We start from the raw sequence: 25481 nt of genomic DNA, 5'->3' as shown, positions 1-25481 counted from the left end.
TCTAAATTTTTCACCCTGTGATAATCTCACATGGTATTCTATCACCTAATTCTCACCAGTGTAGATTCTAATTCTTCCCAGAGGCTAGGCAAATTTTCCCATGGACAAAGGTCAAAACCAGTACTGTCCAGGGGGGTAAAACCTTTCAAAACAGGCAGAGAAATATTCTCTGCATTCTAGGTTCCCACAGCAGTGGTGTAAGAGTGGCATGTTTCCAGGTGGTTTTGAATGTTTTGGTTATAAATTCTGTAGCAATCTGCCTTTTCTGAAGATCCCCCAGTGGAAAACAGTTTAAAGAGGTTCAATTTAGATATTTTGACTTGATAACTGCACTTTGCAGAGATCTAGAGTTATCTGCTATTTCAGCATAGTAAGACAGTTCTAATTTGTACTTCTGTTGTGTATGCGAAATACTGGGGTTTTTTTCTGAAATTAGACAAAATTATTTTTCTGAGATCCACAGATTTGTTGCAATACACAAATTTGTGTATTGTGTGTACATGTTTATACATATTTGTATTTTTAACAACTATGTTGCAATTTAAAAGTGTGTTTTATTTTTCTTTTTGTTTTCTAACTCTTTATTTTCATCCCAAGATTTTAATTAAGGATGAAGGCTGTGCTGTGCCTTTTCAGTGCTCAGGCCTCTGCAGGCAAATCAGTGTGAAAGCAAAATGCAAGTATTCTTAATCTAGCGCTTTGTCTCTCCCTGTGTGTATTTACATACAAAATATAAGGTCCAGAATTTTAATTTAGAAGTCAGTGGAGAAATTTAGTAGCTGGCTAAAATTTGAAAATAATTTGGAGTTTTTTGATTTGTATTTAGGTAAGATATTGGTGTATTTCCCTTTATTAAGAGTTTGAGTGCTGCAAGCTGGTATTTTTCTCCTTAGAAGCTTGGAGTTTTTTAATTAGCTGTTACTGAGAAACAAATACTAGATTATATGATTTAGACTGACTAATCTGAAATATAAGTGGCAGAAAATGGAATTTTTTTTTTTTCATTCTGTAAACCCTTCATTTAATTTTTTTCCACTGGTGTATACTTTCATTATTTCCTGTTACTTTGAAGAGAACTCTCAAACAGCTGTTTGGTGGCAGCCCTGCATGGGGGCTGAGTTTGGTATGCGATCTGTGCCTTGTTGTGCTCACTTTGGTGCTTGTGTAGTCAAATGTGATCATAGCAGAGAAGGTAGGAAGATTTGCAGCTTTTCTTAGCCCATTTTTCACCTCCTGCATCTTCTAGATACTCCTGAAATCTGTGTAGCTTTTAAGTACCATCATCTTCCACTTGAACTTAAGTGCAAAACAGGAGTGGAGTTGGATGAGAACTTCTTGTGTGTGCCAGCAGTTGTTTTCAGAGTAAAAGCTAAGTTGGAGCTTGGATCAGTCAGTATGGTGAAGACTGGCCCTTGGAGACAGTGGTCCCTTCTCTTTGTTAAAAATCAGTGTTGGCAGTATAAACTTGCAAGAAACTGGGACCTGATAGCTGGAATTATTCTTGGACATAACTGTTAAACAGCTCTGAGGAAACGAGTAAGGAATGAAAGTCAGTGACTGATTTTTACATTTTTACAATGAGGAAAATGATCCACATCTCTTTTTTTTTTTTTTTTTTTTTTTTTTTTTTTTTTTTTTAATTTTCTTCCCACCATCACTAAAATAACTAACTCCATGTAGAAATTTACAGCTTCAGTGTGTGCCCTTCCCCTCTTGTGTATTGTAAAAAAAAGCTTACTGTTTATTCCTATTAGATGTGTATAAAAGCTGTGGGGGGAGAGGGGAAAAGAGTTGATCAAAATGTCCAAGGAAATATTTTGTCAGGTTTCAAAACAGTAAGGTGAAGCTGAAAGTTCTCCACAGTTGTTCGGAGTGATAAGTTGCCTTCGACCCTTATAGCTTCCCCTTTCTGATTCTTCTTTTCTTTCATCATATTGAGGCATCAGTGAGTCAGACTGAACATAAAGGGGTCAGGCTGAAGTGTGGTTTCGAATCGAGCTTTTGGTAGTAGCCAGAGAAATCAAAGGGTATATAATAAGAGTGATAAATGCAAGTGATCCTTGTTCCAGCAGTCCCTCCCAGTTTCTCTCTCTGGCCTTTGTGATTCTGTTTTTTTGTTATTTTGGCAGTAATTGAACTCCAGGGGTCTTACTGGGGAGTACAGAAAAAGCAGGTGAGTTATTGTGTGCACTTCCCAGGAAATTCATGTGAAGTGCCACAGCAATACTACGTTTGCTCGGTGCGGTTGTGCAGTTGTTACCATTGGTTTTACTCAGCCAGCTGGTGAGCTTGCACAGACTCAGCTCTGACTTGGATGAGGGGTGGGATGCTGGTGCTCCTCTAGGTCACACTTCATGTTTAGGTTTGGATTCCTTGTATTGAAAATGCTTTGCTTACTCCATGGGTTTGTTCCTGGTGGGGCAGCACTACCTGCTTTGGCTCAGGCCGCTTGGGACACTCTGCCTGTGGTGGTTGCAATCTCTCAACTGTGTTTGACACTTCGGTAGCTTGTCCATAACTTAACACTCTCACTTCAAGGAGACAGAGGTAGGATGCTTAAAACAAGGTTGTGGAAAAGAGGCTTATATAACTACTTCATAGAGCATGGCCTTCTGTTCTATTTCACCTTTCTGTGATTTTTTTCTTTTAGGTTAGCTGCCTGTAACTTCCTCTCTTTGTTTCCATGAGTGAAAGTATTTTGTGGAAGTGTTCAGTATGTAAATGTGGGTAGTAAGTTTTCATATCTACATTTAATGAAAACCATGCATCATTTATGTTGAAGCTGGTGGTACAGTGTGGTAATATTTGGGAAGCTCTCTGAAACTTTGAGAGAGAGGCTCTGATAAAAAAAAAGGAAAGGATGAAAGGCATAGCAATCACAGATACAGATGTTTGGCTTCTCATGTCTTGTTTTATGCAATCAAGTGAATTTATCAAACTAGAAATACGATGAAACACTTAAAATTCAAACTGCTCTGGATAGCCTGTCTGAACAGACAGGTACTGGGTTTGTTCATGATTGTTGGCTAGTGTGAGACAGGAAAATTGCATCAAGAAAATTAATGACTTCTGTTGTATTTTTTGCAAGATTTTTGCAGTTATGATATAAGCAGCTTATTGTATTATTTTAGAGGTACTTCCCCAGCAAGAGCTTACTTTCTGATTTTTGTAGACTGTTGTGGATTAACCTGAGGCTTAGACCAAAAATAATTGGCGAGATTCATTCCGTTTAGTAAGTGAGGTGCATAAGATCTACATAATGGTAACCTGGCCAAGAGGCAAAGTTTATTTATTAAAAAAAAAAAATTGAGCCATTTTTATTTGAGCCCAGTGATGGTTTAATCCTAAGAAGGATCTGACAAGTCTTTTTGGTCTGATGTTTTTAACATAGATTTTGTCCTTTATAGCAATTCCATTTGCTAGTTTTGATTACTAGAAAAAAAACTGCAAAAGGAAATGGAAAACTTTCATTGGCAGCCCCAGATGAATTGATTTTTAATTGGTTATTGAAACCCTTTCTTTCTTGTAATCATCACGTGAGGGTGAATTTTTGAGTCTCTTCTGTAATACTTTGAGATGTGTTTGGTAGCAGTTTCAAGGAATTTTTAGAAGGATGTAACACAGAGTGATGAAATGATCCTACCTGTCTTTTGATTATATGAGTTTGTTGTTGGTTGCTTTTTTTTAAAGCTAGTTTTTTCTTTAATCCTTTAGGATGAAAAATGAATTCTGATCATTACGAATGTCTGGGATGAATAGAAGAGAAATCGTGTCTTGGAAAAAGGGCATGTGTTCTCTTTCCTATTACCCTTTTCAGGCAGTCTCTGAAGGAAATACTGATCTTAAGAACTGCTTAAGCTTTTCAGGATCTGGTTTGGAAGGGAACATTATGCACAGCATTTGCAGAAAATCAAGGTAGTAGGCAGTGTGAGATTGTATATCCACAGCATCCCTGGGTCTGGACTTGGAAGTAACGGCAGGTAGTACAATAGAAACATCTTTCTTTGTGTAGCGTTTTCAATTGCTTGCTCATATAGATTTGAAGGATACTTCCTTTAGATCAAGTATTTTTTTTTGGTGGAAATTACAAAATATTCTTAACTGTTTATTAACTGCATGAGCAAGTTTTTGTATAGGGATTAGTTGATTGATTTCATACTGCCTTTCCAAGCTGCAGTTCTTACTTGAATTAAAGAATGAATTTGAAATAATTTGATTAGTGAATTTGATCACATGGAGAAATAGTCTCAAGGAACACACTGTCATTTAAAAAAACGGTAAATCTCTTTCAGTTAAAGAAGGTCCATATCATTCCTTGATGCCTGTCTTCCAGAAGCTTTCATATGCATAGCTCATACCAGTTCCTAGAGAAGTTTAGGTAATTTGAAAGACTTTTAACAGTGCTCTGAATGTTGAGGAAAACCTTGTTTTTTTTCTCCTCTTTATCCATGTCATGAGCAAAGTGGTTTGCTTCTTCAAACTTCAAATGGAAAAACCAAAAAAGCAGGAAGTGAAGGAAAGCCTTTAGTTTTTTTATTCTAGTGTGGTTAGGGGGATAAAGTGGTGTGTTGGTACCAGGTATGTCTGATTTCTTACTGACCTCTTCTTACCAATGGAAGATCATCCTTCTGTTAAGGAAATGGTCTCACTGTCTTTTATGCATTTCCATTCTCCATTTTTCGAAGACCTGTCAAGGCCTTTGGAATTAACAACAGAGCTGCATTGTTTAATATATTTATAAAAATGTGCCCTAGCAATGTGAAATGCCAGCAGATCTGTTCTGGCATGTGGAGTGCGTTGAGAATTCACTGGTAAGTAAAAATTAGAGTGGTAGTTGAACCAGCACACTTCATCATATGTAGGACTGGGAGGGCCAGTGGTTAGAGGGAGGGTCATTTGATGTGGCTTTTTGTTGTCATGCACATTGTTCCTTATTTCTCAGCTTCAAGCAGGTAACTTTCAGAAGGTTTCACTTGGTCTTTAAAATAACTGTGGTTTCTCACTCCATCTTCTCATGTTATATCTAAATATGTAGATGTTCAAGTGATAATGTAAAATCTTGGCTTCTAACCTAAAGGGTTTTAAATATATGTAAAATTTGTTTTCAACATAAATGGAAATGTTTATATTTGACTTATGTGGGAGTATTTTATTTTTACCAAGAAGCTTGATTTTGTTTCATATTACAAAGGAAGGGGGTTTTGTGCTTATTAAGTATTGGGGACACTGTTGAAACTACAGTTTTGATACAAGAGCAGCCGAAGTCTCGATACAGCCATCTAATCACAACTCATAGTCCTTGCAATTTTGGAAAATCTTTGAACTATGAAAAAGGCACCTAGTGTTGTTAGTCATTTACAACTTGTGATTGCCTTTGACAACTATTAGAATGAAAGGCTTAAGATTAAAAAAAAAAATCTGAAGAGAATGAGATTGGAAAGGACCATGGAGCATTGTCTAGTCCATCGCACAGTCAGTGCTGCGCTGACTGCAGGTTAACAGCTTTTGAGAAATACTCTCTGCAGTTGGTATGAGCTTAAGAACAAAACATTGTGATGTCAAGCTAAATCTGCAAAACCTAATATTCCCAGAATGCATGTTGCAAACCTCAAGGTAATAATTGTCATAACTTCTAATTCTGGCTTTGAGGGAGGAGGATTTTACTACCTCTGCAGGTGGTCGGTGCAGGGCAGTGAATCAGGATTTCTGGTGGGTTTCTCTGACGTTGTGACACAGCATAAGGCACTTGTTTGGCACAGAGAGGGACTGGCCTTGGGATCACTGCTGCGTTGGCTCATACTGCTCTTCCATATGGTCTCTTTTGCTCTCCATCATGTGATTATTTCTGGACATTGTAGCATGTGGAGAAAATTCCTGGTTGAAATACTCAATATATTTAATGGACAGAGGTTGTTCCATTGACTGCATCAGAGCAACACTGTTATTTTTACAGTTAGGGAATAAACCATTAAATAATCTCCTTAAAACAAGGATTGCATTATGCTGCTGCTTTCCTCTGGAATATAGGTCATTATTTTTTTGTGTGAGTGATCGTACGATTCAGTAACTTGGCTGGTGATTGGTTTCAGTTTGAATGCTGCCTACAAGCTTCATGTCACAATGAAAAAAAATAAGCAACTTGGGTTTGCCAAACTCCAGCTTTGAAAAATTGCATACTCTTATTTGCTACTTTATATTTTCCAAAGTTAAAAATGAATTACTGGCTGCAGAAATGAAAGTGTTCGTTTTTAGTTGGTGTCAGGGAAACAGTGTGAAAATGTACTAGAGTTGCTTTATCCTTGAGGCAGAATGAGCTACTGCTTAAATGAGTAAACGTGTTTGCCAGAACTTGATGTATAAAGTGTGGTTTGTTGTTTTGTTTGGTTTTTTAATAAGATACACATAAAGACTAGTAACATCTCTATAGAGTAGCAGAAGAACACTTACTTGTTATTCTTTGGAAGGGAATAGATAGAGAGGAGAAAGGTTTTTCTCTGAAGTGGCTGAAAATAAAATGTATTTCCTTAGGTTGGTTAAACACTAATTGGATAAGCTAACATCAACTATGCTTTTAAACAGCATGAATCAGTCTGTGTCAGCACAAAGCATGTGTGCTCATGTAATCTTCTACTGATGTTTCTGCTGTGTGTGGACAAATCTTAGGCCTGAAAGTTTATTTAAATAATGGTTCGAGAGAATCCCACCAACATTGTTTTTAGTTCTGTCTTGTCTAAGGTGTAGCTTGTCACCCAGGACTCCTGCTTGTTCAAATTGTACAAGTAAACAGAAGGAAGCCCCCAGTTTGCTGGGAGGTTGCCTTTGTAGCCAGCACCTTACCTGGCATGCTTTCACTTACCTGGCATTTCATTTAGTGTTCATGATGCTTCTGCCACCCCATATGTAAATTTGGGGGGTTGAGATCAGTGGTTTGTTTGGTTTTCTTTCAGTTTGCCTCTTGTCTTCCTTCAAAGCTTTAACTTGCAGTGAGTGGTGGTCTCTGCTGAGGAGGAGGGATGGTGCTGCTGTGTTTAGCTGTAAGTCGTGCTCCAGCTCAGTACCAACCATATGGCACCACGCCTCTGCAAGGGTTCTTCACCTTGGTGGGTTAAACTTTAAGAGAAATAAAAGCAGTATTTTTTCCCTCAAGCAGCTCTGTACTGTGACTGTGTAATATTTAAATGGTTCAGTGAGTTATGTGCAACACAGAGATTCAAGTCAGGAAAGCTGCTTCTCTCCGTTACAGTAAATCTCTCAGTATTCACACTGAGATGTGTTTGACGAGTGCTACTTATCATTTATTTGAGGAGATGCAGATGTTTTTGAGGGAGAACAGACATTTTCTTGTTTGTGTAGTTCTCTTTTGGTTCTGTTTTCCTTAAATTGTTATTCTTTGGCTGTGAGATTGAAGTGTAAAAAGAATCTGGAAAAACCTCTGTATCTAGGCAGCCGGTACAACAATTCCAAACAGTTTGCCATCATGAACAGACTAATTATTTGCTGTTGGCTACATAGTGGAGGTTTGCTTTGTCAGAGGAGACAGTGCTGCCAGAATAAGTCAGTGGTTACATTTTTGTGGGTTTTTTTTGCTTTATATTTCATGGGTTTGTTTTTTTGTTTTGTTTTGTTGTTGTTGTGGTGGGTTTTTTTTAAATTTCGGAAAGAGGTTTGTTCTTAACAGTGCTTTTGGGGAAATAAGAAGGATTTTTTATATACATACATGTATGTGTTTCAAATACAGTGATACAGCTCTGTTGCTTATTAAGTTGATTTTATTCCTGGAAAGTAGTATCAGTAGGCCAAATAACTGGTTGTTTGTTTTTTCCATTATGTGCTTTACATAGTGTTTCAGAGATAAGACACTGGGAAACAATTTATGGGTAATAAAACAGTTTTTAATATGAGCACAGAGACAGTTTCTCATAAAAAGATTACACAGAGAGAAGTTGACATTAAAGTTGAAATTAAAATAACAGTGCTGTTGTGGTCAGTGAGATTTAAACAAACTGGTTTTATGACACCTAGAATTTTCTTCTGCATGTGTGTCCACTCAGTCAGGGGAGAAAGGGTTTTGGGGCAGATGGTGAGCTGTACTGCCTCAGCATAGAGTATAATACGGAATTTTACCAGGTTGTTGAGTCTTCCAGTGAAGAAGCATTGGAAAGGTAAAGCTTTGTGTATTTGCAGCACATCTTGTTTCCTGGGGAAGGCATCCCCCATTAAAGCTAGAGGGCTCGTGGGGTGGGTGCCAGGGGAATGCATAGTTCTGATACATTTCTTAAAAGAAGGTGCTGTGGCTGAGACCCTTGGTTATGTGTTTGTGCATGTGGAACTGTCAGGGTCCTGTCCCCTGAGGGGCAAGGTAGAGTGTCACCACCCCACTTCAGTAATCCAGAAATCTGAGTCACGGAGTGATTGCAAGTCCAGTTAGCTTAATGCTCGTTTTGTTGTCATGCACTGTATCCTGTAGCTCAAAAAAGGGAATAAAGCATGCCTTTTGGTATATATTTCTACTTCAGACTTCTGTTAGCGGAAGATGAATTTCTGCATAGCTCAGTTAGACCTTCCTCTTCACAAAGGTCCCGGAGATTCTCTTGAGGAATCATAGTTCTGAAAACAGGTATAACTTATTTCTCAGTTGGTTTTTTTTTTTTTTTTTCAGTTTGAGATTGTCAGGCAAACTGTATGGCCTTGAAGGCTGCCTTTAATACAAGCCTGTCTGTAATACAGGATGATTTTGTTTCTCTGCTAAAAAAGAGTATGAATTAGCCTGCTTTTGACTGTTTCCTTTCAAGCAGGTGAGAAACTTCCTTTCAAAACATGTTTCTTGTTGCTTACTGAAAATAGGTCAACATTTATCTTGCTGAATTGCTTTCTTTTCATAGCTCCACATTTTCTGATTTTTTTGGTGCTTATAGTGCTGAAGCAAAGGATTTTTTTTTCTTTCCACAAACCAACAGTGACCTAGAGCAGTAACTTTGAAATATTTGTTGAACACAAACTGGAAGTAAACATAAAAAAGTCTGGTAACTGCTTCAGAAGACTGATTCATGTTAAAATTGTGTTTACTTTTGGGGACCAGTTTTAGATGAAGATTTGAATCTATCAGGTCTTCAAAGCAGTTTCCTTCTGGAAAGTCAGTGGCTTTCCAGAACCTTTGATTCTTTCTCCTGTGATGATGAGTGTGTGTTGCCAGCAATGCCTTGTCCTGTGTTGCTCTGCCCAGCAATCCCATGGACATACATCCCTACCTAGGCATTTGTGTTCTCTCTGTGATGTGTTTTTGCAAGTCTGGATTCAGTGTGATTATGTGGAAGAGTTGTGGAGGGAAGGAATCAGAAGTATTTCTATCCTGTGTCCCGTACTCTGATCCAGTGCTGAAATGCTCTGAATTTTCTAGGGTCACTGTTCTTCACCTTCTCTTGCTCTTTAATCACTTAGGCTACTTTACAAAGGGAGCTGTAGTGAACTTGGGATGCCTTACTGGAATGAAGTGGGGAAGCTGCTGGGTTTGAGCCTTCCACAGTTTAGTACTGTACATATGTGAAGGTAAGTTCTGATCACTGGTCCCAAAACACGTATAGTCCAAGTAGGATCGCTTAGTTACCTCTTACCCAGGACTTTGTATAAGCAAAGCACTGGGAACTGATGTACATCAGAGAGGTTGGCTTGACCAATCTACATGATAAAGCTCACAGAGAAAAGCAACAGTTTTTCTTCAGTCCTTGTATTGTCCCTATGGCTTAAAATATATTTTGGAGCAAGATCCACACACAGTACCGCACCTCCACACACACTCTCTCTTAAAAGTATGTCTGCATAATTTCTTTGTGTCTCAAAAGTTCTTTGGTTCGAAAATCTTTTTGCCAGAAAACCTTTTCTAAAACTCTTATTTTAAAAATTTTAATTCTTTTATCATAGGAGGCTTTATTTCACTGAGTTTAGAAAAATTTCCTCCTGTGTATCTGTTCCTGACTTTTTGTGTGTGTGTGTTTGTGATATTGTTCACCAAAGTGGGGGGGAAAAGTATCTTCTCTATAGGAACCAGCATGACTGTTCAAGGTACCTCTTTTGTAGCGTTGACTTCCTCACAGTAGTAGTGCACACTTCCCAGTATTTCCTCCTGCGAAGAGAACTTTGACAGCAGAATCTGTTGTTGTCTTTTGGAAGGCGTTGTTGGAGGAGCAGCTCTGACTCCTGGCTCTGATGATTTGGGAAGGTACCATCTGGTGTGAGGTTTCAATCCTTGGATCAGCACTGGCAGAACAGAGAGTGTATTTTTCATTTGGAACTGAACTCCACCAGCAGCTTAAACTAAGGAACTGGGAGGTAGCTGAAGTGCATTGTATTTGCTGTCTTTCCTGTCCCTCACTGTCAGCTCCTCACTGCTGGTTGCTGCCCTCCCAGAAACTTGAAACTGGTAAATCAAATGGTAAACCTCATTCCCTCAGGCTTCTGAGCCAGCATTCAGCTGCTGAGGTCATCAGGGAGTAAACCCGATGCACTTGTAGACTGCACTACTGTCTGTATGTTCTTGACTAATGCAATCAGAAAGAAATTCTTACGTTCTTAACTTGAAACTTTTAATCAAAAAGGACGATTAAAAAAATGTGGTGCTTGATTTTAGTAGTAGGGGTCTCTTCTTAGATTTTGTTCGTGTCTAGTAGGTCAACTGTTGTTTTTTCTTTACATTTGTAGGAAAAGGGGGATTTGAAGTGAATAATTCAGTAATGATTAAAAAAAAAAAGGACTAGAGCCAATGACACAAGGGAAGTGACAGTAATCATCCACTGACTGCAGGTGACTGGGAAGTCCAGAATGCATGTGTGTCTCTTCTTGTTACTAAAGTGTAAAAAAATCTTCAGATGTTTTTCCCTTCCTCAAATAACCTTAATGCATGATTCTTTTAGAGAGGTTTTTATTCTTTTTACTGCTTTTCCTCAAAAGCACTTAGCTGAAGTGTTAGATAATGTGTCTTTATAATGAAAAAATAGAAAATTTTTCTCTTTAAGTAGCTTACTACTTAAGATGGTGCAAATCTCAATAATCTTCATGAGAATCACAGTTATACTCTTGAGTAAAGTTCATGTCAGAGTTGAAGTTGTTTAGTTTGAAAAAATGACTTGTTCGTGATTTTTGGTGCTTAGTTTGTCTCTGGCATTAAAACCTCTTTTTGGTCAAAGACTGATAATAAAATATGGTGTATAAAGCTTTTCCTGAATGCCTGATCTGCTTGTATTTGTGTTTTACTGCTAAACTGAAGCTCTAGTGGCTTGCTTTGTACTGCAGTGGGATTGGGTAACACTGACAGGAGGTTGGAATAGTCTGTAATGAAGGACTGGAATTAGGGGTTCTGGGGTGCTAACTTATTCAGTTAATATAGTTGTATGTAGAAAAAGGGATGTGTCTGCACTGGCTGTGGTGGTGTAAGCTGGTTGTAAAGGCAAGCTTGGAGTACACTCTTAAAGGCCTTGTAACTCAAAAGTAATTGCAAGAATGTGTATGGTATGCTTTGCAGTATCTGATCTGAATAAGGAGCTCCTTGCCATCATCTGATGTTTGTAATATATATTCGTTACTTTCAGGTTAATATTTAGGAAGTAGAAGTTCTCCTAACTCCCTTTACCCACATGGGGCAAGAACAAGTATTTAGTGTGTCAGTGTGCTTCTTTAGTTGTGTTATCCTAATTTTCTTTGGCTTTACAAATGGTACATTTTCCCTCATTTTGTTAGTGAGATACTGCTACAGAAAATATTTCGTAGTTCACATTGTTCCTGTTGGTTCTTCATTGCAGAAAGAAGAACTGGCGATAAACTAATGTTAGCAACCTGCATTTGGCTTTGATAATAGGTGGAGTAGAACCATCTTGCATTGGAGTTTCTGCGTTACTCTCCCATATGTAAGCCCAAAAATTAAACTTAAATGGACTGAAACACAAAGAACTGTCAAAATAGGATATCTTGTGATCCCTTCTTTTTGCAGATGTGCTGGTAGCAGTCGAGGCTTCATTTTTGTCATCATCAGGTCCAGCAATAACAGTTGTGAGGTGGGAGGAAGAGAGGCCTCTGATAGCCTGGACCTTTGCCCCTAATGTGGTTGAGAGTCACCTCTGCTGTTTTCTCCAGTGGTGCTGTCACTGCAAAGATGATGATTCCTCAGGATATGCTGTATTTGGGGGCCATAACTTGCGACCTTTCATTGCCTTCAAAGAGTTCTGTAATAGTTGACCTTCACTTTCCTATGGAGGATTTACTTTGAAATTAATATTTTGAGCTAGGCTTGCTGTTCATTGCAAACAAGCTCTTCAGCAATGTTTTTACAGCACCTGTTTAAAAACACATGGAGTTAACAAACTGTTTGTAACATACTTAAAATCTTGTGTGGTAAAACCTTGTCTTTCTTGCCAAGAAAATCTTTAAAGCAAAGATGCTTTAAAAAAATTGAAACAAAACCTATTGCAGCAGTGAGTCCATGATGTATGTGGGGTGGAGCTGAGATGTCATAATTGTCAGGAAAATATTCCTCCCTGTGAGTTCATGGTTAGTCTGGAGACACAAAAGATGTCAGAGCATGTGAAATTGTTCATCCAAATTTGTAGCTGCTCTCTGAATATTCCAGCTGTTTAGTGGCTTTTTTATAAGATGACTTCTGAGAAGATTTTTTGTGCTGTACAAGTCAGTTATCTGAAGAACTCAAATTCTTTTTTCTGGGATTCCTAGATGTAATACCCTCACCGGGTGGGTGGGTAGAACTGTGGCTAGGTTAGGGAGAGGAAAAAGCTTTTTGAGGAGTTGCATGTAAGTTATGCCAAGCCATGTCTTTGAAAGGGCAAAAGCATGTTGACTGTAGTTTCAAAAATGATAGAAAATACTACAGTACTGAAAGTTGTTGAAGTTCCCACACTTGCCTTTTGGGTTTGAAATGGCTAAACTTTCTCTTCTGGCTAACATCATAAGTAACTCCTGTTCAAAATGGTGGAGAACATGCACATCTTGGTTCTTTTATGTGCTGTTTTTGTGGTCCCCTACAGCTAGACCTAAGTTAGCATTCTTTTCTTGATCACTGGGTGGTTGGAATTGCAAGAGAAGCAGGTGTGGTGCAGTTCTGCTCCTTGGTGCTGCTGGGAAGGGCAGGGTGAAGCTTAACCTCTTCTTGTTCCTGGTCACAGCAGATGTGGGTTGAGCTGTCCATCCTTGGGCACCTTCCAGTCTTGCAAAGGTGACAGTCACAGATTTTTCCCCCTGTGCTGTGTGTGACTCTCCTGAACTCTGAGTCTTAAGCACAGTGTATCCCAGCACTCAGCCAGAGTAGTATTTTTCAGGAAACTGGAATGGAAGTAGACCATATGTAGAAGTGCATGTTCTTTATAAAGTTTATAAAGTCTGAAAGTCTCTTTTTTGACACAGAAAGTACAAAAACATAGATGCATTTAAAATACAAAAAGTCTATGATCCAGCTCTTAATTCTCTAAGGAATCAGGGAGGACATTCTGAGCTAAGGTAGGTGATGCTGTCTTTGGTGGATACCTACAACAGCTGTCCCCGTGCTGGCATGCTTGCAGTGTTTCAGCTCTGTATTTTTGTACGAATTTGTAATGTATAGGCTAATTTTTTGCCCTTTTTCTTTGTTTCTTGATTTATTTTTATTCTTGTGCAGACATGGGAAAACTTGTTCTTGGTTGCCATAATAATTATAGTTTTGTTGTGGCTTGTGTTTATATTTTTTAAATTGGTGTAGTTAATTTTAACTGTTGCAGGTGGTTTCAGGGAAATTAGGTGAGAAGGAAATGATTGTGGTTTAGTATCATTTTTGACTTCACCACCCATAGATCTAAAGGATAACAAAAGCCCCTAACATAAGCAATTGCTAAATAAGGTTTTTATGCAGAGAGCATACACTTTGGTATGCAGTTTTTGGGAAATTAGTCTTCAGGTAATCTGTATCTTCACATGACCTTTGTGACACTCTGGGTGAAGAAAATACCTGTATGAGGGAGAACCAAGGGCACAAATTAGGGAGGTAGAGGAAGCAGTCTCTGAAAGATTAAAAACAGGGGAAGTCCAAGCTCTGGGGTGAACCTCTTCATTTGTTATCTATACACATCGATAACAGCCATTGCTGTTAAATCAGGATTTTTAAACACCAACCTGAAAAATCATAAGATTCATTATACCAATTGTCATGGTTTAGCATAGTTTGGGTTTTTAGTTAAAGACCACTACACCAATGAAATCAGAGTTTGAGAAATACAGTATAATACAGTAGTATAATTTAAAGTATTATAATATTCCACCATAACTTATTGTTATATCTATTAACATATTATGTACAGCTTCAAAACTAATTATTTAATGTTTTTTTCTTTATTAAATAGGTTCTGGTGGCAGGAGGAGAATACTGACCTGAGATGGAAGTCAAAACATCATTTAGTAAAGCCGGGAGGATTCCTGAGACTGTATCCACATTAATTAATGAAGAATTTGTCTTGGTTCATCAGAAATCCGAGGACACCTCTGGAAATGATGGAAAACCACAGCTAAAGGTTTGCTATGACTTTATTTTTAAATGTGTGGCAGGGTTTGTATTGATGAAAAGAGTGCATACTTGGTGTGTGCTTGGTGAGGAGAGTCTTGGACTGTAATTTTTGTCCTTGCTGGCTACCAGTGAAACTAACAGCTCAGATTAAGCAAATCTGTCCAAAAATGGCAGTTCAGGTTTTCTTTCAATAACATCTTCGGAGGTTAACTTTGTTATATTCTGTGGATCTATACATTAGTAAAGGACTTTACAAAGAATGAGCTTTGGTTTAAAGCTTAATATTCTTTATTGAGGGGTCAGAGACTCTGTTAAAAGCGTGTAATTAGACTGTATAGGAATAGATTGCAGAGGGTTTCTGCAACTGGACTTCAGTTTCTGATTTAGTTTTGCTGCTTAGTGCTACTTTAGGCACGATTACAACCTTTCCTAAAAGCTTTCTACCTCTAAATAGCAGAATATTTTAGCACTTGGGTGGCAGCTGATTGGTTAAATACAAATTTCTCCACTCGAGCTGCAGTAGCTGATGTACTGGTTTTGGTCTGCTTGGAACAGTAGGAATTTGTTCCCCCTGCAACGACAGTAAGTACTCAGTCTGTCTTTGCAGTACTCTTTGCCAGTCATTTACAGCTGATAATTTCTGCCTGTATTAGACATTATCTGCTTCTTTAGTCTGGAAAGGGGCTGGTGAACTGGAGGCAGAATCTGTGATGCAGCTTTGGCCATGGTTTTCTTTTGCCTGAAAAGCTGGTCCTTGTGAAAGACACTATTTTTCTTTCAGGGAGTGTGTATCTCCAGGTTTGTTTTTTTTCATTTCATTAGGCTTGCAGCACTCTTATGTGTGAGAAAATCTGTGAAGCAACTGAAATGGACTGGTTATGACTAAGAAAGTAAAATTTTCTTTAAGACTAATCTGTAGCAAAGTCTGTTGATCTCTAGTCTGAATGGAGGCTCTAAATACACAAACCTGATTCTAAGAGAAGTCTGTAGTTTTTTGATTGATGGTTTTTGGATTAGCAATGAGAACATATGCATTTTATGTAAGGGGATGTGACACTGGATTATATTTGATTCAATTTTGTTGATTCTGGGTTGGTTGTCTCATTCAGCAACGTTTCTTAACATTTGCACTTAGTAAGACAGTATGTTTGAAAAATAACAGTGAAAATAAAACTACAGGTACCTTCAAAAAGTAATTTCCTTCTGCTTACAGGTATTTTCAAATGGAGATGAGGAGTTGGAGAAGGCAATGGAAGAGATCCTGCGGGATTCTGAGAAAGACCAGTATGTCACTGCACTCCGAGAAGGTTTCAGCGATGCCAGTGGCCAGGCAGCTGCAGATGGGACAGCAGGACAAACAAGCCAGCCCTCTTTGCAGCTGGTTTTGGACCCTTCTACTACAGGTATTGTCTGGGTGCTTTCCCCCTTAATCACACAGGGCAGGTTGTTTCTTTATGCAGTTTCAAGTTAACCCTAAAGTGAATACAAATCTTTCCAGAGCTTCCTTCCAAAACTATGTTGGTGAATACCTTGGGGCCTCCTCTTACTTATTCGTTGAAGTTTATAGATAGGAATAGATTATCATCAGATTGATACCCTAAGGTGCTCTGCTTTGGTCAAGATAATGTTCATTTTGTCTTCAGCCAAGGGTTAGTTGGGACTAAGGATTGTATGAGTTGCTGAGTGGACGATAGTTGAGGTGGATCTGCTGCTGCTGGAGCTCAGGAAGGTTCAGGGCAGTGTTCGTTGATGGCGCTACCTGCAAATGAAATACACCCTGAGCAAACTGATTAAACTGTCCATCTCTGATCTTGTCACCAGGTAGCAGCAAGGCTAGCTTTGGATTTGATATTTGCTTGGAATGATGGTGGTACTTCCCTGGTGTTTGAAGTTTTCGTGAAAGGGGGAGGACTGACAGCTTTTAATGTAAAACTATACCGTATATATTTTATGTAAAATATATTGTAGCTTTTTTAGAGATAGATATAGATAGATATAGATATATATAGATATAGATATAAATATATATATATATATATAAAGCTACAATATAAAAATACATGTATTCCGTTACATATATTAGGAATACAAGGCTGTGGTCATCTCTGTGTGCCTTGAACTACAATTCTTTTTTCCTCAATAGCATGCAGGGCACTTCTGTGGTATTCTGTCAGCTAATTCTCATAGCATCTGTTGGAAATAAAAGAAAGATGTTCTTGTGGTAGAATAAGATAGATAGTTTGTATGAAATGGTAACACCCATATCTCAATTACATGTGTGCTGTATATATGAGAAACTTACCTCACTGTCTTCCTGTTTGACTTAAATAGAACACACCCTTAGCATGAGTGAACAAAGAAATACTTGTAGATGTGTTTCTCTTGCCCCATTCCAGCCCCAGCAGGAATAATTCAGTTTTCCTGCCTTCATGATTCTAAGTATTATGGCAGTATCAGCCCTAGTAATAAGAACTAGAAGTAACAGGGCACACAGGGGGGGTTGGGACTGGGTGATTTTCAAGGTCCATTCGAACCCCTTAACGTTTTATGCTTCTGTGATTCTGTGACTGCTTAGAAAGATTTAGAATGTCCGTGCTGTGTTCCAGTGGTGCTAAAGAGAATCAAAATGCAATTTGTCCCCATGCCACACTTGGAAACATGAATTAGAGTAGACTTCACAGTAATATTAAACTGCCAAATGGATTTCTTGCTATTGGAGCTGAACTGTCTACTCTCATGTCCATTCCTGGAAAATGTAGAAGATTTTGCCGTGGAACTCATTGGAAAAAAGAAACGTGTACAAGTAAAAGCAAATGGCTAAAGAAGTGGTTTCTTCATTTTCAGAAATCTCTGCACCAAGGGCATCTTCTCCCAGTGAACCCCTGGAAGAGGACAGCGTGTTGTTTAACAAACTGACTTACTTAGGTTGCACCAAGGTGTCAGCCCCACGGAATGAACCAGAAGCTCTGCATGCCATGGCAAACATGAAGTCCTCAAGTCAAGCCCCTTTACCTGTAACGCTCTATGTTCCAAACATTCCAGAGGGCTCTGTAAGGTAACACACAAGGGTTCCATTTGTTGCTTAAGCAGACACATGAGAAATGGTTTCTGAGTTTGTTACTTGCACAGGGAAGTAGAATTGCTGGATTTGTGCCTGAGGTTCTTGCTGAAGACAGTTAATTTTGAGAAATTCCTCTGAAGCAACAAAATGTGTGCTCAAATTTACCATGCAGTGCATGGCTGGTGGTACCAGTTGCCACACAGTGTCAGCAAAAGCATTTTAGCTATGTATCTCTTTTTACCTTAATATCTGTTCAAATATGATAATAAGGGAGATACTGGAAAGGGAGAGCTGACAATACCTGTGCTCTCCTGACCTCCCTAGTCTGTCCACACTTCCAAGGTACACGTGTTGCAGGAGTCCTTCTGGCCTTCAGTTTGCTGCAGAAGTGTCAAGTTCAGACTCTCCCATCTACGTTGCAGAGTTGAGATGCTGGTCTTTGCTTCCAGTCATTGCTGTGCAGAAGGCAGCTCTGACCTGTGTCTGCCTCATGATGCACATGCTGACAGTCTCCAGATACTAGAAAGGATTTACTTTCCCCATGTGAGAAGGGTCTTTTAATTGGTGATGAGAAAGTGAAAGGCTCTTAATCAGAGTGCACCAAACATGCACATGTAGCATTCTTGCATCCAGAGGTAGGGAGCGTCTCAATATCCAATTTGTTTAAGCTCTGATACCAAGGTATCTGAAGGATATGATTAGATTTCCTTTCTTGCTCAAGCTGTGCTTATGGATTGACTGTCACCTTGTGGAGAAAGAGAAGGACCTTCAAGAATCTGTATTATTTTCTTCCATTTTGTTTGAACCCAATTTAAGTTTCATTTGCCATTAGAAAATATTTCATTTGTATACTTCTAGTATGGCAACAGTCAGCCAGACATAAGATGTGAGGTGTTCTGTGCCATTTTTTGTACTCAATGTGGCCATTCAGGAGGGTTATTTAGTAAGTGAAACAGGAGGTTCCTTTGATCTTTAATGTCAGACGATATCAGTAAATGAGGGACTGCCTATGAACCTGCACAGAACTGGAAGGGTGAATCCATGTGTGACATAATACATTCCATCAAAGCTTAGGTGATACCAGTGTTGGCTTTTAAGAGTGTGTCCATTCCTGGTGTCTAAGTATTTGTCCTGTGAGTTTCCAGTTCTCATGTCCCACCAATATTACAGCATGCTGAATCCTCCCAGGGCTTCTCTTACCTTTAGATTAGTCCTGTATTTTTATTGTTACAGACTTGGGATTTTAGGTGACTGATGTTTATTGACCCTTGATGTGAATGTGCACATGGACGAGTAGTGAAAAGACAGAGGAGAACACTGTGGCTCTAACTATTACTCTTTAAAAGTCACTATCCACCAGTCTGTTCTGAAACACCGCTCTCCTGCTTCTAAGTTTCTGGAATATTCTTCGGGTTCTGTGTTTGAGAATATTTTAAATTTTTATGAGGTCTTAGATGGGTGATGTGGCAGCGTTTGCTAAGCTATGTAGTCCTGTTGATTCCAAAATTGTTTTCATAACAATTTCTTAAACAGATATGTAAATTCCTTTATAATGTTGCATTTTCTTTGGTCCTTGTATACAAATCACATTTTCATGGTTTCTGTGGTTTCTACATTTCTTCTTTCATGTTTTTCACAAGCAGTGGCCATTGCTTATGATACAGAGGTACTGTATTTGTCTATATTATGGCATATGAAAGAAATTAAGTCAGTGTTACAACCAGAAACATTTACATCTTAACTGTGTAAAGCATAACATTTCTGTTCCTGCTGTCCATCTCATCTACTCGAATTTAGTAGTATTTAGAGTTCAGATGGCTGTTTATCTAATTGCAGAAAAGCCTTTTAGGTAGGCCTGTCTGTTTTACTGACCTGTTCCTTTGATCTTCCTTGTTCCTTTTCTTGCAAGAATAATCGATCAATCGAGCAATTTGGAGATAGCCTCGTTTCCCATCTATAAGGTGTTGTTCTGTGTGCGGGGGCAAAATGGGACTTCAGAGAGTGACTGCTTTGCATTTACTGAAAGCAGCTGTGGCACAGAAGAGTTCCAGATCCATGTTTTCTCCTGTGAGATTAAAGAGGCTGTAAGTATTCTGTGTTGTGCAGTCCTGCCTGGGAAAAAGGACCCAAGCAGTGTTTGAAGAGGTCATTCCCAATGTGGAAATGGTATATAGTGCCTTGAAAAATATGTTAGCACATGTTCATGAGTTTTGAATATTATTATAATTTTAAGTTTTTGCTGTTAGTGTCTCAACAACATTCCAAAGTGCACTGTAGTGGGAAGATCTGGAAAGCCTCATCTGGGGCTTTGCAGGCCTCATTTGAGTCTGTTTCATACTGAAGTTGTGATGTATACCTTTTGAATTACGGAGAACCATGTTACGATACTCTCCCCTAGATATTTTAGGAGGAACTGTGTGACAGTTTGGGAGAAAAGGACTTTTTTAGGGTGGAAGAAGAGAGGTTGAAAAAGAAGAAATCTCCTTGGGTTTTGACATCTGCCAGAGCAAGCTGTATGTTGTATTGTTAAAAACACAGCCTGAAAAGTACATTGTCCAGGTCCTCTAATGAGCTGCATTCCTAATCTGTAATCTAATTTATATTAACTCGCTGAGCGTGACATGAGCAGGGAATGTGACAGGAATGGAAATAGGAGATGTTGTTGTTGAAATGGCTTGGTTAGTGAGCACATCATGTTGAGTGCTTTGTGTTACATGAGGCATGATTTGTGTTCAGTATAAGAGGCAAGTGATGTTGTGACCTTCAGAAACATCACAATGCCTCGTTAAAAAGACCCTTATTTTCCATCAAAATGCTAATGGTTTTGCTTTTCTGCAGGTCAGCCGAATTTTGTACAGTTTCTCCACAGCATTCAAACGTTCTTCCAAACAAGCATCTGATCATGTGAAGGACTTTGTTCTTCCCACGCCAGATAGTGATGTGTACACTTTCAGTGTCTCCTTAGAAGTCAAAGAAGATGATGGAAAAGGAAATTTTAGGTAATCAGAATGGGAAGGGAAAAGTGGGAATGTCTTTGGAAAAAGCACACAGCTACTTTGCACATGCACAACTACTGTGTTGCAACAAAATTCGTTTGACCTCTTTTTCATAAGCAGACATGCTATAAATAGGAAGTTGCTCTTTTGATGTTACAGTTTTCTTCTCTGTATTTTTTCTGTAGAAAGATTAAAATTCAGGATACGTTTTTTCAAGTTAGTTTCTTTTCACTACATCATTTCTTTTAGGGATGCTCAATGTAGGCCTGTGCAAATGGAAACGATAGTAAGAAGTCTGTTAAAAACTTTAGTCAAACCAAGTTTCTTGAGTAAATGCAGTCTAGTGGTCTCTTTTATGGATTTTTTTTTAAACCTAATGAGTTTTGAATTAATTGAAAATTTAGGATATGGAAACTCTTTTCTGTATTTAACAGTTCATGTTCTATACCCGCTGAAGGATGTTTCTATTCTTTTAGCCCTGTGCCAAAGGATAGAGATAAATTGTATTTCAAGCTTAAACAGGGAATTGAGAAGAAAGTGGTGATCACAGTTCAGCAACTCTCGAACAAAGAACTGGCCATTGAAAGGTAAAAATCTTACAAAAGTGATGACGGTTAGATTTTTGAAAGAATGATATTTAATGTAGTTTTCTCTGACTTTGCAATTTATGTGATAGAAAAAAGAATGTACCGATAACACCAAATATGATTGCACGATGGAATTAATGCCACCAGATGGCAGTCTTATCAAAAGAGTAACAACAGGAGAATTCAGTTCTTGTGAAATGTAAGATAACAAGAAAACCTGCCCCCAAACCCTCCCAAAACCTGACTGATCTCTTGACTTGGTTTCAAGCTTTTACTTCAGAACAGAAACTAAATTTTAGACAAGTAGACAGTATTTTAGACAGTAGAATTTTTTACCAGTGTTTTTGTGTTGTAAACTTAGGCTTTTGCTACTCATTGACTTAAAAAAAAAATACATATTTTCAGTGTAATTTTAATTTAAATAATTTTGCCTTCAGGATTCAGTTAATGAGGAATTTATGAATAGCATTTGATTATTGCTTTTCTCCCCAAAGTGCAACTACCTTTCTTAGAAATTAGCTTTTATTTTGGTGACATTTAGAATATTCAATTGGGATGTTATTTTTATCACCACAAGCTTTGCTGTGAAAAAGTTACTTACTTGGAATGACATACATGGGCTTGTAAGTCATTTTATGTACTTAACGCAATAATATTAAAATTCAAAACTGGTGAAAGATGAATGCAGGTTACATCAGACTGAGCTTCTGAGCATTTTAATGTGTCTTTAAAACTATTTCGAAGTGGAAATTACAATGCCAAGAAATAATTCTAAAGAAATTTGGTCTCTGGTGTAAAGATTTCAATAATCTTTTGTTGTGGTTTCAGGAGATCAGACTTGGTTGCTGCTCAGAGAAATTGCCCCCTCCTGGTGTTCAGGCAGAGCCTAGGGTTGGGTCAGGGTGATGGAGAAAGTTACTCTCATGCATTGCTTTGGCCCTTCCTTCTCTCATGCCCTGTTTGACCTGGGCTTTGCCAGTTTGTATTTGGATCAAAGCAGCTGAAGAGATGGTGTTTGCTTCTGAGTCACGTGTGCCACTCCATAGGATCAGTCCCACAGTGGGGGGCATGTCAAGTCCCACTTGGTTATAGGATTCAGGAAGAAAATTCTGGTTAATGATCAGGGGGTTTAAGGAACTTGTTCTGAAGAGTGAAATAGCCTTTCATTCTGGGAGATGGAAGGGTTGATACTCCTCTCAATGCAGTGGTGTTTAGATCCAGTTTGCTACCACCCATACACGAGAGTTAGTCCCGAGTTATGTAGGTATACCTTAGGTTAAAGTCTAGGCTGGTATCCTTAGAACTGAATTACAGAATATTGGTTGGTTTCACATCAGTAGTGGAAACTCTTAAAGATCACAGAATACCTGAATGGTTTGGGTTGGAAGGGACCTTGAAGACCACCCTGCTCTGCCATGGGCAGGGACACCTTGCACTAGCCCAGGTTGCTCCAAGCCCTGTCCAGCCTGGTCTGGGACACTTCCAGGGATCCAGGGGCAGCCACAGCTTCTCTGGGCAGCCTGTGCCAGGAACTCAGCACCCTCAGAGGGAAAAATTTATTCCCAATATCTCATCTAATCCTGCCCTCTGACAATGTGAAGTCATTCCCCCTTGTCCTGTCATCATGTTAACTTAATACTATCAGCCTTGTGCATGGGTAGCATTTGTATTTTTATAAATGAAAACATACATTAGTGAATAACAATTACAGTTCTTTTGGTTTTTTCCTGCTGCTCTAGAAAGTAGTGGAGTATGTGCAGTTGCACAGAGCTGCTCACTAGCCAGCTTCAAGTGCAGAAACCCAGCAAGTCTGAAGTGAGACCGAGGCCCACAGTCTGTACAGGTCATTTTGAATCTTGGGTGTGTGGTTGAGCCTCCTCATGTTGGAGGCTGAATGTGTTGACAGCTGTTCCAGTAAAATCCATCTTCTGCAAGTGAGGGTCCTGACCTGGTTTGAGCCGATTTTCCTTTTTGAAATAAGGGGGAGGAGAAGCCCTGACTCTTCTTGCAGCAGGATGCTGCTAGGCATCGTAAGTCTCTGGTTCTGTGAGAGGCAGGGGTTAGTTGTTCCTGACTCCCATTCTTTTGGAAACATACTTCCCCAAAATTTTGGCTGTCATGCATCAGAACTTCTGTACATCTGAGCAGTGCCCAGCAGTAGGATCTGGCAGCTGTTGTCTTTGAAAGGCACAGATATCTTGCCTGCCTCTGGATCTTGGCCTTACACGTCTCTGTAGAAGCTGTACCAGAAGCTGGTGACCCCCCTACTTCATCAGTTACAGCTCTCTCAGAGCTATTTCTGCCCCAGGGACAAGAAGTAGTAACTCTGCTGTTAGTTTCTGCCCACTTTAATTAGTCCCTCAGAGAATCTGATTTGTGTGGCTAAATCCAAGTCCTGTATCTGAGCTGCCTTGGGTGCTTTCCATGGCACTGCATTATGGATATAGATAAATCAAAATTGTTGTCTGCTGCTTTATTTACCACTTAGATTTGTATGATTCTAGTAGAGAAAGAGTATGGAGAATGGGAAGTACAACTGTGGATGTAAATTCCTGTTACATGTAATGAGGTGGCAAAAGAAAGCCATATACCCCTAATGTAACAGGGGAAAGCTAGGTGGTGTAGTAAGTGCATATCTTGAGACTCCTACAGTTAATAGTGTTATTAAAATTTTAGTTGCTGGTTTTCATATGTCCAAGCAATATTGTTCAGCATATTACACAATTCTGAGAGTCAGTGAGAAAAAGTGGTTTGATTATCAGAGAACCAAACAGAAGAAAAGTTCTTGAAACAAAACCCTCTGAATTACAGCCCCAGTTTTCCATAATATTTCAAATTGCACTTACTTTCAATTTTTTTTTTGCTTTTTTCATTTGAGATCTAAGGTTTTTAAAAACCTGTGCAAATATGTAGTTCTGTTTGGTGTTTTTATTCATAATGGACTATGTTCAAAGGAGAGAAAGATACAGATGATTTACAGAAACCTCAGACCTGGATTTGTGCCTTCAATAGTCAGGAAATTTGAAAATCTGAATATCTGAAGAATTTTTGGGTTTGTTTTGTTTTTAGGTTTTTTTTTTTTTTTTTCTCTCTTAAAAATATCAAGAAAATTATCTTGGAAAATGATTGGACTGGAATTCTAGAATTCAAGGCCCTATATAGCACACAAATTCAGATTTTAAAAAATGAAGAATGAAGTCTTAAAATTGAGCAAATTGTTGTTTCTTGTTTATTTTTTAAGGGCCCATGATGCTATGTGGTTTTTTTCAGCAGAGCTATTATGAGTAGCAGAATGAATGAATTTGTATTTTTTCCTATGATTGCATGAGAACAATTTTTAAAATGACCTGGGGAGACAGTGAATTTCTTCCTGCCAGTCTCCACCTAATGTATAGGAATTGTTGATATCTTTGAACTCAATATTATAAATGGTCTTTAGGAATAATTGAGTTTTCACAGGTCAGATGGTAATTTCTGCCATCCTCATTCTGGAAAATAATTTCATTGTCTTTTCTGTAACATGTATTGTGTTGTTTCCCGAGCGTTGCCATAACAATAACAAACAACTTCTCTGAAAGGTACTCTTAAAATTAGAAGCAGTAGGTGGCTGTCCATTATGTTCAAGCAAAGACTTTTGTATTGTGAGAAGCTAATACATCTCCTTTGTTTCCTTTTATGTTTTTTGTTTTAAATGAACTTCACAGGTGCTTTGGGATGTTGCTAAGCCCTGGACGAAATGTGAAGAACAGTGACATGCATTTACTAGACATGGTAATACTTAGCCCTAATAACCTGTTAAATAAGATAAGGTGATTTGGAAAAATAACCAAAAAACAAATAAACCCCAGCAAAATGAGCTTCTGATATCTTGTGCTGTGTTTGTGTTTCTGTTTCTTAAATCCTGGGATTTGATATCTGCAATCATAAGATGGACAAAACATTTCAATTAATGTCAAAACCTGGGGCATCTGGCTTTTATTGAATTAGTGAAGCAGAGATTAGGTTGTTACAAATAACTGAGCATTCTGTATTGTGTTAAGCATGCTCCCTAAAAATTTAGAGCGAATAATTGCTTTTATATTTCAGTGCCAGGGGAGTGCTCTTATTTTTCCAGGGGGCTGAAACCTTTGCCTTTATTTCCTTCATTTGATTTTAAATTCTTGCCCAGAGTTTGAAGTATTCACTTGTCTTCTATGATTTTCCGTTTCTGAGAGTTGCTTCTGAGAGAACTGCAAAACAGTGTGATACTTTCTGTGATAATACCAGTTTACTGTCTCTCTGTGGATAATACAGCCATTTTCAGG

At 38.5% G+C, this 25481-nt stretch overlaps 1 protein-coding gene across 6 annotated transcripts in view; it reads left to right on the top strand.

Annotated features, from left to right (window-relative positions):
* RABGAP1L (RAB GTPase activating protein 1 like) overlaps window positions 1-25481 on the top strand; it is a gene marked incomplete at its 5' end in the record, with an annotated part of 238535 nt that overhangs the window by 8117 nt on the left and 204937 nt on the right. For 5 of the 6 annotated variants that reach the window (XR_014226648.1, XM_082287048.1, XM_082287050.1 and 2 more), the window contains 7 exons: window positions 14373-14540; window positions 15747-15936; window positions 17378-17588; window positions 19504-19678; window positions 20433-20593; window positions 21067-21177; window positions 24882-24948. Coding sequence is in view for 5 of the 6 variants with exons in the window: in XM_082287048.1 (XP_082143174.1) it covers window positions 14406-14540; window positions 15747-15936; window positions 17378-17588; window positions 19504-19678; window positions 20433-20593; window positions 21067-21177; window positions 24882-24948 (1050 nt within the window). The remainder of the gene's footprint in view (window positions 1-14372; window positions 14541-15746; window positions 15937-17377; window positions 17589-19503; window positions 19679-20432; window positions 20594-21066; window positions 21178-24881; window positions 24949-25481) is intronic. The other variant, XM_082287051.1, reaches the window with a different exon arrangement.

This window comes from Coloeus monedula (assembly GCF_965178545.1).
Source record: "Coloeus monedula genome assembly, chromosome: 9".
Taxonomy (NCBI): domain Eukaryota; kingdom Metazoa; phylum Chordata; class Aves; order Passeriformes; family Corvidae; genus Coloeus; species Coloeus monedula.
Note: the sequence above shows the minus strand (reverse complement) of the source record. Positions and strands in the feature narration are given on the sequence as shown.